Source organism: Gymnodraco acuticeps, unplaced genomic scaffold, assembly GCF_902827175.1.
Source record: "Gymnodraco acuticeps unplaced genomic scaffold, fGymAcu1.1, whole genome shotgun sequence".
NCBI classification, from domain to species: Eukaryota; Metazoa; Chordata; class Actinopteri; order Perciformes; family Bathydraconidae; genus Gymnodraco; species Gymnodraco acuticeps.
In genome coordinates, this window is record NW_022991403.1 from 179,158 (window position 1) to 197,523 (window position 18,366).

At 43.1% G+C, this 18,366-nt stretch overlaps 1 protein-coding gene across 1 annotated transcript in view; it reads left to right on the forward strand.

Annotated features, from left to right (window-relative positions):
- The window catches only part of ldhd (lactate dehydrogenase D), a 47,639-nt gene that overhangs the window by 15,189 nt on the left and 14,084 nt on the right, over window positions 1-18,366 (forward strand). Inside the window, exons 2-9 of the mRNA XM_034195753.1 lie at window positions 4,398-4,510; window positions 4,852-4,993; window positions 5,410-5,551; window positions 6,070-6,229; window positions 6,324-6,523; window positions 8,339-8,467; window positions 9,400-9,527; window positions 9,808-9,898. Coding sequence (XP_034051644.1) covers window positions 4,398-4,510; window positions 4,852-4,993; window positions 5,410-5,551; window positions 6,070-6,229; window positions 6,324-6,523; window positions 8,339-8,467; window positions 9,400-9,527; window positions 9,808-9,898 — 1,105 coding nt within the window. The remainder of the gene's footprint in view (window positions 1-4,397; window positions 4,511-4,851; window positions 4,994-5,409; window positions 5,552-6,069; window positions 6,230-6,323; window positions 6,524-8,338; window positions 8,468-9,399; window positions 9,528-9,807; window positions 9,899-18,366) is intronic.

Consider the following 18,366-nt stretch of genomic DNA (forward strand, 5'->3'; position numbering starts at 1 on the left):
ATATGTAACAATCACTCCTTCCTTTATCAAGGATTTAAAAACAGAAGTCATTTAATCAATGGTTTGTAGTTGAATTTAGGAATGATTACTTATGGTAGGTATGTTTTTACTTTTTAACATCTCTAAATGTCAGTTAATTACTAATTAAATGGATGTCCATTAGGAGGTGGTGACGCTTGTCTTTTAAACTCATAATCTGGTGCCGTGCGCTCCCTGTGAAGCTGCAAGTAAGATTTTAAAAACCACTGCAGGGTGGGTCGAGTGACCCCTTTTCCCTATTGGTCGTCAACAATATGCACCATTACAATGGGTGCTTGAAGGCCCCACATTATTTCCAATGAAATTGCTTTTTTTAAATTAAATGTGCTGTTTTTATTTTAATTTTAAACTCTATATTTTGAACGACAAACAACAGTTATTTCCCATAAAAAGTTCTCCTGTAGTAATATATGCCACAATGGAGAAACCAATACCTCAGCTTGAAATACTATTATTTTGCTTAGAACTAGCTTTCCCTTTAACATGACCTATATAAATAAATATTTGTCTGATCTTATAGAGTGGTTACTAAAACTCTCCCTTTGAACTGATCAATACTGTAACAAAGTAAAACACTACCAAATTCACACATGAATAAAAACTCTAAAAGAATAATTTGTCCACATGATGAAAAGATTGAAGAATATGTTCTACTCTGTACTCCTAACTCCAAAACACCCACTGCTTAAAGTGTAGTGAATATTTCCATCATGTCTTCCCCTTTATCCCACAGTACCCTCAGTGTGTTTAGGTTTATTTCCTCATTTTACTTTAATAGTTTCCTCTTTACTGCTATTTTTTATTTACCAATTGATTAATTCATGGGTAATACAACTTGTTATCTTTACTTATTTATCAAGTCAATTCAATTTCTTTAAATTTGGTTCTTTTAATTTGAATAAGTGTGTTTATGTGCAAACTCACTCATTCCGATTGATTCCCTTCCCGTCTCCTCTGGTTTATCTCGAGCCGTGACCCCGGCCTCCGCACATTCTGCTCGACCAACTCCTCTGATTCTGACTCCTCCCCCTTTGTCCATCAGCTCTTGAATCCATTCGCTGTAACTCTTTGAGGCAGCCATCTGCCCAGTTACATCTGCAGCCCCCATCATGCCACTGTTCTTGTACTGCTTTGCATTTCATCTCCTCCTTTACAGTGTCTTTGCTGCTTTATGGAGCTTTGGTTCTGGCTGCCACAGGTGGAGATTGTTCTGGATGCAGTCTTGTTGTTGTTGTTGTTGTTGTTGGTTCAGCTCTGGTTCTCTGTCTGGTCTATTGAGAAGGAGCAGTCTTCTGCTTGGGATAGGTCTTTGTTTGCTCAGGCGGGTCGGGGTCTTAGCCGTCTGACAGGCCGAGAGAGAGAGTCCAGGTCTCGGGACGCATTACCTATAGAAATTCTAGCACACTGAGGTTAAATAAATCCAACCCTTTCCACTCTGTCTTTTTCTAATCATACTATCTGTCTTGGTTGTTAAATGCCAAAATGAATGTCTCCTAATGATATTACAGAAGTCCGTAAAAACATTATTTCAACCATTTGTAACATATTTACTCAAAACAACTCCTTCAGTAAACCATTTTCTCCTATAAATGAAATACTCACATATTTCAAGCTCCATATATTTCACACAAGAAGAAAATCTCCACATATTGTCCAATATTTTAAATCTCACTGTTACTTAGAACAACAGTAAAAACCAGCAGAGAGCATACTAACAGATCACAACAATGCACATTGACTCAAGAGTAGGCCTATGTTTTCTTTCTATTATAATTATTAATCAATTGTGAACTTTCTTAATATTAATTGTAAATGCAACGTATGTTCTCTTTCGAACAAAGATAGGATAGTTGCAGCTGAAACTGGTTAATAGCAATTTTCTGTTAACCTAGTGGTTGTTATATCTAGTAATACGTATATTTATATTTTATTTCATGTTAACAAATTCTCCTCTTTCTATGTCTTATACTAGGTGGAAAAATCCACTATTATGTCTGTCATTAATGTTACATCACCCATTATAACAATTTGCTTTCCTTTTTTCTTTTCTCTTAACTGAATAGTCCTGTCTTTAAGTATAACCCAATGTAAAGTCCTTTTCCTGCCCCATTTGAAGGCTTCAAAACAGGCATTTTTACTGTATGTGTTTGGAGAAATGACACAATCAATGGCCCAGAACTGTACTTTATAAACTCTGAATCTTGTGGTGCTTGAAGAAATACACACTGGCTAAGCCGGCCAGGTTATATATATATATACAGTATATATATATATATATATATATATGCCTTTTTTGGAGCCCTTTTTTGAAATATTTATTAAAATGTCACTAGTTTTTTAAACAAACCACTATCTGAGGAAAATACAAGCAACCATAAAACGCCCTTTATCTAGAGAGCCATTGAAGCCCATGAAGAATGTATCCTTCCACAAATCTTTTCATCTGCTGTAAGTTAAGGCCTATCTGTGCAGAACATTTAAAATATTCTTCATTTGCAGTATTTTATTTTAAAAGTGTTCAGAAAGACTGCATCAGTGAAATGCTATCTATATATTGTTATTAACTTCATCCAAAGTCAATTTAAATAGCGGTCAAAAATTGGTTAATTGCCATGGATGTGGTGTTTGATATAGTTTACGTTCAATTTCAACTATTTTAGGCAGAAAAACGTATATTGACTAAACCTTTTTTAATAATTTACTATAATTTAGAAAGGTTTTTGCGAGAAATCATTTCAAAAGTAAAAAAAATAATATTTAAATTTGAATTGTTTGCACACAACATTATTAATTTATTAATTTTTATTAATTTTTGAAATTATGAATCCATTTATTTTATTGTATTTCCTTGAGGCTGGGGAAGATATATCAGCATGTAGTTCAACATGTAATACAAGTAAGTATATGTACAACATGGAAAAGTAAATAAAATAAGTTTAGTAGGAGGATGTGGATTTATTTTCTCTCACCTTGTAATTACACAATCAAACACTCTATAATTTAGCTCTGGCCTTCACTCACAAAAAAACGAAGCTCTATTGACTGACATGCAATGACTGGGACTGATGGAAGAAACTCTGAGAGGAATGAACCAGGGGCAGAGAAATAATCCTATTTAAAAGACAGCAGCATCATAAGAGGCCAACCAGAGTCACAAGGGTGTGTCAGTGTGCTGAAGGATAGTTGTGACCAGCTATCCAGGCCAGACTCTAAAGACTTTCCAAGGGTTAAAAATGCTGCTGCCGGAGTACTGACTGGAAGTATTGCTGATATCAAGTCTACCATCCTCTTAAAATACTCTGTCCAACAATATCAGTCTCATGAAGAAATGTTTTTTAACGCTGATTCAAAATAGCAGAGAAACATGCATTCTTGTTCTCAGGAGGGGACATTGACAGAGGAGTACAGGAAAAGTACACAGTAAGTACTTCATAGTACTTGTGGGGGGTAGTTTCAGTAGTACTGAGTCCGACAGGATCAATCTCACGAAAAACTAATGGCAACAAAAAATAATTCCCTCATCAAACTTAGCAGAAGTGGCTTGATGTTGTTCTCAGCAGGGGACTTTGACAGAGTATTACTAAAAGAATACACAGTAAAAGTACTTCAATGTAGTAGTAGGGTAACTAATACAAAGTCAAACTGTGCTGTACCTGTATATTTCTTGTTTGTTTCTTTGCCATGTGATATGTGATCTCTGTTCTGTATCTATGACTGATTGACCTGAATGTTTTATGTGTATTATCTCGATGCCCAAGACAAATTTCTCCTAAGGGAGACAATAAAGCTCTATCTTATCTTATCTTAAACAGTCTCAATTTCATTAAGAACTAATGGTAACATTGTATTTGTATCACTCGTCAAAGATAGCAGAAAAACATGCATTATGTAGCCTACAATGGAGGGGACTCTGAAAGTACTTCATTTTATTTCTGGTAGAAGTCAATTTTTGGACAATTCCCTAATGTGGTTAGTCTAAATAAACCCTAAACTCAAAAATGTAAATGTGAAAATATCCCACTGCTACATTCTGTTTTTCCCAAGTAGTTCTTCTAAGACATGCCATTAAATTATACAAATAAAGTGTGTGTGTGTGTGTGTGTGTGTGTGTGTGTGTGTGTGTGTGTGTGTGTGTGTGTGTGTGTGTGTGTGTGTGTGTGTGTGTGTGTGTGTGTGTGTGTGTGTGTGTGTGTGTGTGTGTGTGTGTGTGTGTGTGTGTGTGTGTGTGTGTGTGTGTGTGTGTGTGTGTGTGTGTGTGTGTGTGTGTGTGTGTGTGTGTGTGTGTGTGTGGTGTGTGTGTGTGTGTGTGTGTGTGTGTGTGTGTGTGTGTGTGTGTGTGTGTGTGTGTGTGTGCATAGAGTGCTGCTGTGGGCAGCGTGCTCTCTGCTCTCAGGTCTATATGTGGAGAGGGTGGCGTCTCATTTGGTGCAGCTGTGAGAGAACAACACGGCAGGGACGAGTCGATACACAGGTCAGTCCCTGTCACACTCACATAATATCTAAAGGCAGTCATGTTTCAATACCACAAAATGTATAGCAAAAAGATAGTTGTGTTAGAATAAAAAAAGGTAAGAATACCAGTGGTTGATAGATACAGATATATACTCCATTACATTTCAGAGAAACTGTACGATTAACTCCATTTATCTGACTGCTGCAGATTGTACCTACATTTCAGAGTAAGCTAATGTTATATCAAATACAACAAATCGTTGAATATTTAACCAGTGGTTTCCTCTTCTTGGCTTGTGACCCCTTATAAAATAGTTAAGTGGAGAGATATGGAGAATGTGTTTGTGTGATGCGGTGCAGATGCTGTCCTCCAGATGTGGTGGTGTTTCCTCGTTGTGTGGAGGAGGTCAGCGCCCTGGCCAAGGTCTGCCACCAGCACAACCTTCCCATCATCCCCTTTGGCACTGGAACCGGTCTGGAGGGAGGGGTTAGTGCAGTCAAGGTGAGAGAGAGAGGAAGACCCTGAAGTGTGTGTGTGTGTGTGTGTGTGTGTGTGTGTGTGTGTGTGTGTGTGTGTGTGTGTGTGTGTGTGTGTGTGTCTCTGTCTGGTTACAGTTACTAAACAAATGGCTAAATGAGACCACTAAACCTCATCACACCGAACATTAGCCTTTATCTTAGCGGTGTTTACGTGAACCCATGTGACAGTCTTGTAGTTTGTTTATAGCATAATGTTAGCTTTTTACTTCTATCGATAGCATTTACACTTCAAAAATCATAAAGTAGTGTTAACAAGTGTATATAATTCTGCTGAACAAAACGTGTAAGTATTATAAATGTTTGTTTGCAAAAGATCTTATTTTCTAACTGGAGTAGAATAGTAAAGGCAGTCACATTGGGTCTTCTTCCTGCCCTCAGGGTGGCGTGTGTTTCAGTCTGAGGAACATGGACCAGGTTCTGGACCTCCACCCGGAGGACTTTGATGTGGCGGTGGAGCCCGGTGTGACCCGCAAGGCCCTCAACTCCTACCTGAGAGACACCGGCCTGTGGTTTCCTGTTGGTCAGTCACACTCAGATCTTTTGGTTCAGTGAGTGGAACACAGGCCTGGTCACACCAGCATTTAAAATGTCATGGCTAGTTATATAAAATCAAACGGTATAGTAGCATGGAGAGCTAAATCTGCACTGATGTTCTGTAAAGCCCCGAAACACAAATCCCTCCGCTGTAGTGACAGGACTTTAGATTTGAATCAAGTTCCCACATGTCCCTGGATTCAGAAGTAGCCAAAAGTTCTGTGTGGAAAAGATAAAACCATTTTTCCAATTAGTTTCCTGCTGACATTAAAGTAGTTTTAATGTACACGTCCAGCAGGGGGTGATATTGAGAAAGAAATCTCGAGCCCAAAGTGTGTTCCAACTTTATAAAAAACATAGTCAGGATAGGTGGGAAAAAGACTACACTTCAAAAACAGTTCACTTTTCAAAATGTAGGTCAAGCGTCTAGAGATGTGTGACAGGATTATAGCTGGTTTCAATGTTCTGTTAAAAAACACCACTAATGTTCCTTTATGTCCTCAGACCCCGGGGCCGATGCCTCTCTGTGTGGCATGGCGGCCACCAGTGCGTCCGGTACCAACGCAGTGCGTTATGGGACCATGAGGGAGAACGTTCTGAACCTGGAGGTGGTGCTGGCTGATGGGACGGTCCTACACACGGCTGGGAGGGGGCGGCGCCCCAGGTGCACCTCAGAGATTTTCACCCACAAATATGCGACATAGCCCAGTGCATCTTAAACAGTCTTACCCTTCTTTTCTGTCTGTGTCATTGTTCAGGAAGACAGCCGCCGGGTACAACCTGACCAACCTGTTGGTTGGGTCGGAGGGCACCCTGGGGATCATCACCAAGGCAACCCTGCGCCTGTACGGCATCCCAGAGGCCATGGTGTCGGCCGTGTGCTCCTTCCCCTCGGTGCAGGCCGCTGTGGACAGCACGGTGCAGATCCTCCAGGCGGGGGTGCCCATCGCCCGCATCGGTGAGGAGGGAGCCCCTCATCCACACTCAAGAGACCCGTCCACATAAGCAATGTGATGTTTGCAGAAAATAAGATCTGTGGAAAACACACTTTTATAATACCTACAAATGTGAAAATCTCCACATATTAACACCACTGTTATGATCGTTTAGGCATTTAAGCAATCTCCGGAATTAAAATCATTATACTATTATATAACTACCTCATGGTCACATGACTTCAGGTTTAGTTGCTATAAGCAGTATAGAGTGAGGCAGTGATGATGTGGGCCGACCTTGAAGTTAGCATCCCCAGGGCTCCCTCCACAAAAAGCAATGGGATCTTTCCATTGGATTTCAAAATATTGCAGAAACTAAGCTCTGTGGCAAACACACGTTTATAATACTTACACGTTTTGTTCAGCAGAATAATCAGCAGTATAATCTCCACACATTAACACCACTTTATGACTTTTCAGTGGCAGATGTACAAATCAACATTAGGCTATAAAGGAACCACATCACGGTCACATGACCTCACATCACCACCGCTAAGCTAAAGGCGGCTAATGTTAAGCGTAATGATAATTAGCAGTCTCATTTAAGAGTGACACGCTGTAAATGAGAGATTTGATCTGTGATGTTATCAGATTTGATACCTCTCTTAGGTAAATCAGAAACATTTCAGAAATGTTTTTTTAAAAATGTATTTTCTCAGAAACTAAATGGTGTACTTTTACTCCTCTACATGTATTAATACCTTTAGTTACTTCACAGATGTGGATGAATGATGTGAAATCTAATCAAGTGTTAAATCAGACTTTAGTTCCACCTGGAGTAAATCCACCAGCTACCCTGCAGTATACAAAGTCATTCAAACTAGCTGCACCTTCACCAGCTTTGAGAACACTTTCATGATCAATCATTATAAAACATATCATATATATTATTCTGAAATGGACCAATCTGCACAACGACTACTTTTACTGTCGCTACTTTCACTATATTTTGATGATCATACTTTTCTACTTTTACTTGAGGAACATTTTGAATGCAGGACTTTTACTGTGACAGAGTATTCCTTCACTCTGGTACTTCTACTTTTACTCAAGTACAAGATCTGAGTACTTCTACTTTTACTCAAGTACAAGATCTGAGTACTTGTACTTGTGAGTACAGACACAGTAAAATGCAATGTAATAAACTTTCATTGGGATGGTTGATATTTTGAGTGTGATAAAGATTGTCGAGGAGCTATGACTAAATAGTTTGGGCAAGTTTTCAGTTAATTTCTTCAATAATCTCCTCTTTCCTCACAGCCAGTGGCAGGACTGAAGATCTGTTTTATACAAATAAACTGTAGGGGAACGCATATAAAACACTGAAGGCTAAAATATGTGTGAAGTGTCAGCCATGTTAATGTGTCCCTCCTGCAATAAGCTGTTATACAGCAGCCATTAAGAGATGAAGAGACAGTGAACATGTGTGGGAGAACTGCTTTTAAAGAAGGCAAAGAGTCAACTTTATTGAGCCCGCTCTGAGAAGCTTCCTGCATGACGATAATAGAATACACGTGTGAGAAATTAAATCAATATCAATTATTGGAATTTGAAAAATGTGTCTTTACCCATTAGTAAAGTTTACAGATGTCAGAAGAATGACCTGGTTAGATGCATCACACTGACATCTGTGTGTGTGTGTGTGTGTGTGTGTGTGTGTGTGTGTGTGTGTGTGTGTGTGTGTGTGTGTGTGTGTGTGTGTGTGTGTGTGTGTGTGTGTGTGTGTGTGTGTGTGTGTGTGTGGGTGTGGGTGTGCGCGCGCGTGCGCACGTGCGCAGAGTTCCTGGACGATGTGATGATGGATGCCTGTAACAGGTTCAGCTCTTTATCCTACGCTGTGAGCCCCACCCTCTTCCTGGAGTTCCACGGCTCGGAGCGAAGCCTGGAGGAACAGGTGCTCACCGCTGGTGTGTGAGGGTACACACACACACACACACACACACACACACACACACACACACACACACACACACACACACACACACACACACACACACACACACACACACACACACACACACACACACACACACCCTACACACAGGTAAGAAGTCATACAGGACTGCTCTTGGACAGAAACCTACATTTTAATACAATTGACCTCTACATTCATTATGAATATTAATGAAATTAGGAATTTTTACTTGTAAATAAGTAACGTTAACAGAATTATGAAATATCTAGGTGTGATCTTGTAATGCATCACACAGACAGGATGCTCGAGTCATGCAGCATGGAGAAAATAAATATTGATTTTAGCCGCTGATCTGTTACCACAATATTCATTTATTGCTTTTTTAATTATTTCATGAAAATGTGGTGGTAGATATTTGTGTTCCCCAGTCCCAATATTATATAGTTATCAGCAGTAGCCTACTATGGAAATTGAACAGTTCTCTATCATTTACTGTAATAAAAAAACATCCTTTATTACTGCTAGGATACGTTTCTTGTTTAGGGTCAACATAATTTCAAACTAAATCTGAACAAAGTCTCCTGCCAAAAAACTACATTTGAACACTTTCTCAACAGCCATTGGACAAAAGCAAAGTTTCAACTTTCTGAGCGACTGTCAATCAAATACGGGACATTGTCTCAATTTGTGAGACACGGGAAAAATGCTGTGCAGTCCCGCACAAAGCTGGACACCTGGTCACCCTGTGTCCAAGTGTCCTGAGGCAAGATACTCAACCCCCCCGAATGTCTCCCGTAGGTCTACGGTATTCTAGTGTGTGTTAGTTGATTTTGGATAGAAGTGTCAGCCAAATAACATATGAGACTTTTTTGCAGTTTAAAAAAATTAAATATTGCGTGTGTATTTGTGTGTGTGTTTCTACAGAGGACATCACTCAGAGTAACGGTGGATCAGATTTCCAGTGGGCTCGAGATGCAGGATCACGGGAGCGGCTGTGGAAGGCTCGCCATGATGCCTGGTACGCTGCTCTGGCCCTGAGGCCCGGCTGCAAGGTGAGGAGGCCTCTGCCACTTAAAGGTTTCATATGTAACATTTCCTCATGTCAATGTCCAAAGAACAGGCAAATGCTATTTACTTTTTTGAGTTATGTACCTCCACTATCCCAAATGTTTTCAACAATTACAAACAATAAGAAATCTGTAATTCTAATCAAGGTCATGGTGCGTTTCATCTGTTATGGGGTCGTATCCCCTTTGAACATACGTCTGCACCAGAAGCTGTCATAAAATGTGTGCGTGTGTGTGTGTGTGTGTGTGTCCGTCCGTCCTACAGGCTTACGCTACAGATGTGTGTGTCCCTCTGTCTCGCCTGCCTCAGATCATCGTGGAGACGAAGCAGGACCTGATGGAGAACAGACTGACAGGTGAGCTGCAGGAACACAAATACCTGTGTCTACACCAAGTACACTTAGTGTATATGTCAACAATGGTTCATATCATTGTTAACCTCTGAAAGTATTGTAATTATAACATCCATGCATTTACACTAACTGCAGAAACCTCACAGATATTACATTTCACTCACATGACTGTTGAGTAAAATAAATCACTGCTCATGATTATAATTAAATTATGATTTACATTTGATAGTGTTTTTAATGATCTGAACTAATGCTTTATCTAACACGCGGTTATACACCTTCAAAATTACTTTTAGATAAAGTGTTAATAAAACATAACGGTATGTGTTCCTGGTGCCATTTTAATACATCTATTCAAATAAGTTAAAGGTCCCATGTCATGGCCATTTCTACTGATCATAATTCCATTGTTGAGGTCTACTAGAATAGATTTACATTGTTCAATGTTCCAAAATCACATTGGTTTCTCATACAGTATCTCTGTATAGTCTGTGTATTCACTCTCTGTCCTAAACGGCTTGTTGGAGCTCCTGCCCCCCCCCTTATGAGCCCACTGTGCTCTGATTGGTCAGCTCGCCCACTCTGTTCTGATGAGTCCACCACCGTTACAGCGGAACATCAGTGATTATGTGTTACAATGGCGTTTGTTAGCAACCAGAAAATGACACCAGTAATGACAAACAGATGAGAATGCTGCGTGGGGTCTGGGTGCCGTGTTGGCGGGACGGTGCTGGGCTCGCTGCTCCGCCCTTTGTTGTGTAATAGAAGCTTCGAATGAATAACCAATCAAAATCTTGTTCAAACTGAATTTAACAGTTTCCAACAAGAACGGTGGAAGACGGAGAAAATGCACTCGACATGCTTGCACATCAAAATAAAAGCATTTCCTGTGAAACATTTTACCCTTAACTTCTATCAAGAAGAAAATAAACAAATGTTTCTACTGCCTTAAATAAAAGTTACAACATTCTCCTGCCCGATGAACAGTCTTTCATCACTTTTCAGTCCATTCATTATCTCTAATGGATATATTAACTGAACAGGTCTCCTCAACAAACTGCCCGTAGAAGTCCGGACAGCGCAGGAACGAATGAGTCCATCTCTCCCTGGAAACAGGTCTGTTATCCTGCCCATTTTCCAATTCTGCCTGGAAGTGTTGTCCTCTCCGATCAGGATGACATCTCCCACCTTCAGCAAAGTGGGTGTAGGTGTTTCACACCTGTGAGCTGATTTCAACTCCATCAAGTAGTCATTTTTCCAGCTGTTCCAAAAGCTGGTTAAGAGTCTCTGCCGGTACCGCCATCTCCGGCTCATGTCCTCTCTGCTCCTATTGTTTGCCTGAGATGGTGGAAGCAAAGTTTTTGGTGGCAGAGAGGTTAGTCTTTTCCCCACCAGGAAGTGAGAGGGGGTAAGTGGCTGAGGCTCTGATGCATCATTGTGTACATAGGATAGAGGCCTGGAGTTCAACACAGCCTCAACCTCTGAAAGCATTGTTGTTAGCTCTTCAAAGTTCAGTGAAGCCTTCCCCATGACCCTCTTTAAACATGTTTTAACAGATCTCACTAGTCTCTCCCAGAAGCCGCCCCACCAAGCAGCTCACTCGGCAATAAACTTCCAGGTGATCCCCTTGTCAGTGAAAAACTCTGAGCTCTGAGCCCTTGAATGACTTCCATAGTTCCTTTAGATCTTGGTCTGCTCGTTTAAATGTTTTAGCATTGTCTGAGTAAATAACTTTACACAGTCCTCGTCTTGCTATAAATCTCTTTAAGGCTAAGAGGAAATTGTCTGTGGTCTGATCTGACACTAACTCTAAATGCACTGCCCTGGTGACAGCACAAGTGCAATATATGCCTTCTTAGCCTGACCGCTAGACTTGACATACAATGGCCCTGCAAAATCTACCCCAGTTACTTCAAAAGGTGGAGACTCAGTCACTGTCTCTGGGTAGTGGAGTTGTAACCTGCTGTGCTGGTTTAACTTTCAGTCTCCGACAAATGTAACAATGTGATACTGTTAGGAACCTTGACTCAATAGCTTGGAGGACTCAAATGCACAACCCAGAGACAAAAAAAGGTTTGAAGAAAAATAATCTTTACTTGCAAAAAACTAAATCACTCTTTTAGAGGAAATAACAAAATGACAAAAGTAAAGCGCTCTCATGGAGGGAAAAAGGCAAAACACTGAATCTCTTTAAGCAATGGTTTGGATCTGGCTTCTTGGGACAATGAACAAGACGAACTGACAACTAACAAGGGGAGACAGGACAATATATACATGAGGTAAGTGGGCACAGGTGGAAACAATCAGGGGCAGACACTGACGATGGCGGGAAAAGGAACCAGTGCAGGAAGTAAAGGGACCTGGAATGAGACAAGGTGAGTACAAAATAAAACAGGAAGTGGAACATAAACTAAACAAACATGAGCAAGACGAACACAAACATGACAAAACTTAACATAATTGACGGGACACTACAGTACCCCCCCTTCTAGGGCCGACTCCCGACGGCCCAGGCTGCTCAGGGTGACGATCATAGAAGTCACTGATGAGTGTCTTGTCCACAATGAAAGTTGAGGAGACCCAACAACGCTCCTCAGTGCCGTAACCCTCCCATCGACCAAGAATTTTCGTCCTCGGCCCCGTTTGCGGACCGCCAGAAGTTTCTTGACTGTGTACACCGGGCCACCTTCAATGATCCGGGGTGGTGGAGGGGGCTTGGAGGCGGGAACCAGAGTGCTCTCTCGAACTGGCTTGAGTTTGCTCACGTGAAACGTGGGATGGACCCTCAAAGATCTGGGGAGTTTGAGGCGCACAGAGACAGGGTTAATGACTCTTGAAATTGGGAAAGGACCCACAAACCTCGGTGCCAACTTCTTGGAGTGAACGTGTAGGGGTAGATCCTTGGTGGAGAGCCAGGCTTTCTGGCCCGCCCTGTAGAGGGGGGCCGCACGCCGGTGACGATCTGCCACTGACTTCATCCGGGTCGAGGTCCGGAGTAGCGCCTGCCGAGCACCGGCCCAAACCCGCCGACAGTGCCGGACCATGGCGTGCGCGGATGGAACTTTGACTTCTTCCTCATTAGCAGGGAAGAGAGGAGGCTGGTACCCGTTAGCACACTGGAAAAGGGAAAGACCCGTGGCAGCCGAGGGGAGAGTGTTGTGGGCATACTCTACCCAGGTAAGCTGATCGCTCCAAGTGGTCTGCTTCTGGGACACAAGGCACCTGAGGCAAGTTTCGAGGTCTTGGTTCAGGCGCTCTGTCTGACCGTTGGACTGCGGGTGATAACCGGAAGATAAGCTGACTGTGGCGCCGAGGAGCTGGCAAAACTCCTTCCAGAAGTTGGAAATGAACTGTGGTCCTCTGTCAGAGACTATGTCACTGGGGAAACCATGGATTCTGAACACGTGAGTTAACATGACCTCTGCCGTCTTCTTGGCAGAGGGAAGTGTGAGCAGAGGAATGAAATGTGCCATCTTTGAGAAACGGTCTACCACCGTCAGGACGGTAGTGTTACCTTTGGAGGGCGGTAGTCCAGTCACAAAGTCCATGGAGATGTGCGACCATGGTCGCTGGGGCACTGGGAGGGGCTGGAGCAGACCCATCTGGGCCTGGGACGAGGTCTTATTCCGGGCACACACTGGACAGGCCGCCACGTACTCGGAGACCTCTTTTTTCATGGCCAGCCACCAGAACCGCTGCTTTATGGCAAACATTGTTCGTCGGACGCCCGGATGGCATGTGAACTTGGACGTGTGAGCCCAGTGGATTACCTGAAAGCGTAAAGACACAGGGACAAACAAGCGGTTGCCTGGACACTCGCTGGGTGCCGGGCTCACAACATTCGCCTGCTTCACATCTGTTTCTATCTGCCATGTTACCGACCCAACCACACAGTTCAGTGGAAGGATTGATATTGGTTCCTTGGCATTATGTTCAGGCTCAAAGAGACGAGACAGTGCATCTGGCTTACCTGTGTACCGGGCCAAAAAGATAATGTGAAGTTAAATCTGCTGAAGAACAGAGTCCACCGGGCCTGACGTGAATTTAGTCGCTTGGCTTTCCTATCATATTCTAAATTCTTGTGGTCAGTCCAAACAAGAAATGGTTGCTCCTCCCCTTCTAACCAGTGTCTCCACTCCTCCAATGCTGCTTTGACAGCTAGTAACTCCTTGTTCCCCACATCATAATTTCTTTCAGCTGAGGTCAACTTACGCGATAGATAGGCACAGGGGTGCATCCTGTTATCCTCAGAGGATCTCTGGGACAACACAGCCCCTATGCCCTCGTTGGATGCGTCAACCTCAACCACAAACTGTCTCTGGGGATCCGGGAACAGTGAGTACAGGTGCCGTGGTGAATCTTTTCTTGAGGCATTGGAAGGCGGACTCGGCCTGGGAGGTCCACTGAAAGGAAACTTTAGAGGAGGTGAGAGCATGCAAAGGTGCGGCTACAGAACTGAAGTTGCGTATAAACTTCCGGTAAAAGTTGGCAAACCCCAGGAATTGCTGAACTCTTTTGCTGCTATCAGGAGTGGGCCAGTTGGCCACCGCACTGACCTTGGATGGATCCATCTGCACCTGATTGGCGGTGACAATGTAGCCCAGGAAGGAGACAGTAGTTGCATGGAAGTCACACTTTTCAGCTTTCACATACAACTGATTCTCAAGAAGCTTCTGGAGAACTTGGCAGACATGCATGACATGAGACTGACTATCTGGGGAGAAAATCGAAATATCGTCCAGATACACCAGGCAGCAGGTCGATGGCACAGTCAAAAGGACGATGAGGGGGCAGTGACAGAGCTTTGGTTTTATTAAAAACCTCTTTAAGGTCATGGTAGCATGAGGGGACCTTGGAAAGGTCAGGACAATCTGAGCTTCTATCAGAAACTGCAACAGTTTGTGGGACTCTACAGGACATAGTCTCTGAGCTGAGTTGGGTTACTGGGGCTTTGGTGACAGCATGGTGGATAAAATAGCCGGACTTACAGGTCTGTTCACAATTCCCTCCCCATCCCTTAATTTGTCCTGAACACCAATCAATATGTGGGTTATGTGTTTTTAACCGAGGAAACCCCAAAATCAGCGGATGTTGTGCTGAATTGAATAGATGAAACTGCATTATTTCCACATCATTATTATCAATTGTCACTTGAATGGGTTCCGTAATATCAGTTACTTTACACATTAGTCTGCCATCTAGGGCGCTGGCATTGACGGGATGCTTGAGAGGGACAGTCTTAATATTAAGGCGTTTAGCTAAACCCCAGTCTATGAGGCTTTCATCAGCCCCAGAGTCAATTAGCGCCCCAAGAGTATGTGTTTGACTGTTAGCTGTGACTTTAACCTGGGTGAGTGTGCGAGGAGGATAGTCAGAGGAAATCTTGCTCACCAGCGCCCTCCTCGTGGTTGGTGAGCATGCCTTTTTCCCGGGCATGTCGCCTGCTGGTGACCCGATTGGCCACAGTAAAAGCAGCATCCCTCCTGCAGGCGGCGCCGTCTTTCCTCTGGAGAAATCCTTGTTCTCCCGAGCTGCATTGGCTCCTCCGGTGCCTGTGATGGCGCTGTTCCTGCCGGGCCTGATGAAGAGTGAAACAAGGGATCCCATGAAGGCTGCTTATCCAGAGAGCGCCCCTGGTGGCTGGGATGTCTTGTTGCAGTTTGGCGCCGTTCTCTCTCTCTTTCTCTGAGGCGGTTATCAACTCGGATAGACATGGAAATCAGAGATTCAAGGTCTTGTGGTAGTTCTAATGGAGCCAGGTGGTCTTTGATGGTTTCAGAGAGTCCATTCCGGAAGGCGTCTATTAATGCTATTAATGCTGGGGTGTTCCAGCCACTGTCTATGGCTATGGTACGGAACTCTATGGCATAATCTAATACTGGCCGTGGGTGCTGTTTGAGCTGCATGAGTACACGGGTGGCATCACCGGCAGGTGAGGTAAGATCAAAAATCCTGCTCATAGTGTCTTTGAATGCTGTGAAAGATCCACATATACTGGAGTCTCTTGACCATGGCCCATGCGGCAGCTCTGCCAGTTAAATGGGAGACCATAAATGCTATTTTAGCCTAATCTGACACAAACGCAGCTGGGTTAAGTTTGTAATGCAGGTCACACTGGACTAGGAAGGTTCTGCAGTTGCCAGATTCACCTGAATATTTCTCTGGCGATGCCAACCGCAGTGGGACAGGAGAGAAACTGACCTCGGCCTGATTAGCAGCAGGATTGGCATCAGGTGGCGTAGCAGGAATCAGAGCTGTAGAAGTTGTCTCTAGATGAATGAGGACTCTGTGAAGCTGTTCTGCAAGATGGTTCACCTGTGACGTGACAGAGGTTTGGAAATCCTCCTGGCGATCTGAAAGGTCTTTCACTCCATGGGTAATGGTCTTTAGCTGCTCCTGGTGCTGATGGATGATGTTTCCCTGTGCAGACAGGGCGGTCTGGAGCATCTTGGGGTTGGCTGAGTCCATACTGGTCGGTTCGTTCTGTTAGGAACCTTGACTCAATAGCTTGGAGGACTCAAATGCACAACCCAGAGACAAAAAAAGGTTTGAAGAAAAATAATCTTTACTTGCAAAAAACAAAATCACTCTTTTAGAGGAAATAACAAACTGACAAAAGTAAAGCGCTCTCATGGACGGAAAAGGGCAAAACACTGAATCTCTTTAAGCAATGGCTTGGATCTGGCTTCTTGGGACAATGAACAAGACGAACCGACAACTAACAAGGGGAGACAGGACAATATATACATGAGGTAAGTGGGCACAGGTGGAAACAATCAGGGGCGGGGCAGACACTGACGATGGCGGGAAAAGAAACCAGAGCAGGAAGTAAAGGGACCTGGAATGAGACAAGGTGAGTACAAAATAAAACAGGAAGTGGAACATAAACTAAACTAATATGAACAAGATGAACACAAACATGACAAAACTTAACATAATTGACGGGACACTACAGATACCACCCGCTTGACTTGCTGTCTCCCCCTTAAAATCCAGTATCTCTCTCTCACCTCAACTAGATCTCTGACCCCTGAATGCATCACTCTCTCATGCCAGCGCCTAACTAGTAGCTCAGTGTATCTGTGTTTCTCCCTAAAACTGAAATCAGAGTGCTGTAGCCTACCTCCTACACTCATAAGGCCATTTTCATCTAAGAATGGTTTCAAGTCTTTGATTTTCGAATCTCTCTTTATGTCTTGTCCAGATTTCAGCTGACACATTTCCTGGCTGAAATGTTGCTCTTGGGTTACCTTTGCCCAGTACACTTCTGCTGCTGTGAGCTCTTCTGAAGTTAGCTCTCCCTGAATCTTTTTGATTAGAACGGGCATTAGCATTAGCCCGTTCTAATCATTATACGGCTTTTAACCTTACTTCTCTAACGGCCCGCCCACACAGCGGCGTGCATTGAAGCTTGCCGGCGGGCATGTCTGAAACTCGACCAACAACCAATCACATGAATCTCCCGCTCCTGACACACAAGCACGCAGTTTGATTGGCTAGAGCTTATACTGGCATATGATTCGATTGGCTGACGCTTCCGTCGAAGCTTCAAAAGTTGAACATTGCTCAACTTTTGCAGCGAGACGCTCCCACAATGCAGTTCGGCGAAGCGTGACGTCACCCCATTCAAAGTGGACGGGCAGAAGCGTTGAAGCTTCAACGCACGCCGCTGTGTAGACGGGCCGTAAGTCTAGTAGTGGCTCAGCTTCTTCAGTGCTAGTAAACTGTACTACAGCCTGAAACTTAGACCTAAGCTCAGCGTTCACCTTGTAGCATAGGTCTTATCCCTGAACCAATACATTTAATTTGGGCGCCAGACAGAGGCATATTTACTATAGCCAGCCATCAAAAGAATGATATGCTTAAACACGCAGAAACAGAGGGATAGCCCGGTGACCTAGCTACTGAAGTTTACAAGGGAAAAATAATAATCAACCAAGTCACTTTCAACATAAAATGTCTGTATTTTTAGCCCCAAATAATAATCAGTACATTAAACAAACAACTCATGTCACAGACCATTTATCAGAAAAACTTAAATCCAATAGATACAAAAACACAAACAAATAAGTCAAATGAACTCACAAAACATCAATCACTTATGTGACTCCGAGAGCCTACGATTGTTTACATCATGGGGATTGACTGTGAGTGAGTGTGGGGGTCACTCAGGGTAAGAGTGTAGTTCAGGGGATAGGGATGTGTGAAAGAGTGTGGGGTGTATCAATCAATCAATCAATCAATCAATCAATGTTTATTTATATAGCCCAATATCACAAATGTTACATTTGTCTCAGTGGACTTCACAGTTTGTACAGAATATCAGTATGACAATACGACACCCTCTGTCCTTAGACCCTCACATCGTACAAGGAAAAACTTCCAGAGAAAACCCACAGTTTAAAGGGAAAAATGGGATAAACCTCAGGGAGAGCAACAGAGGAGGGATCCCTCTCCCAGGACGGACAGAC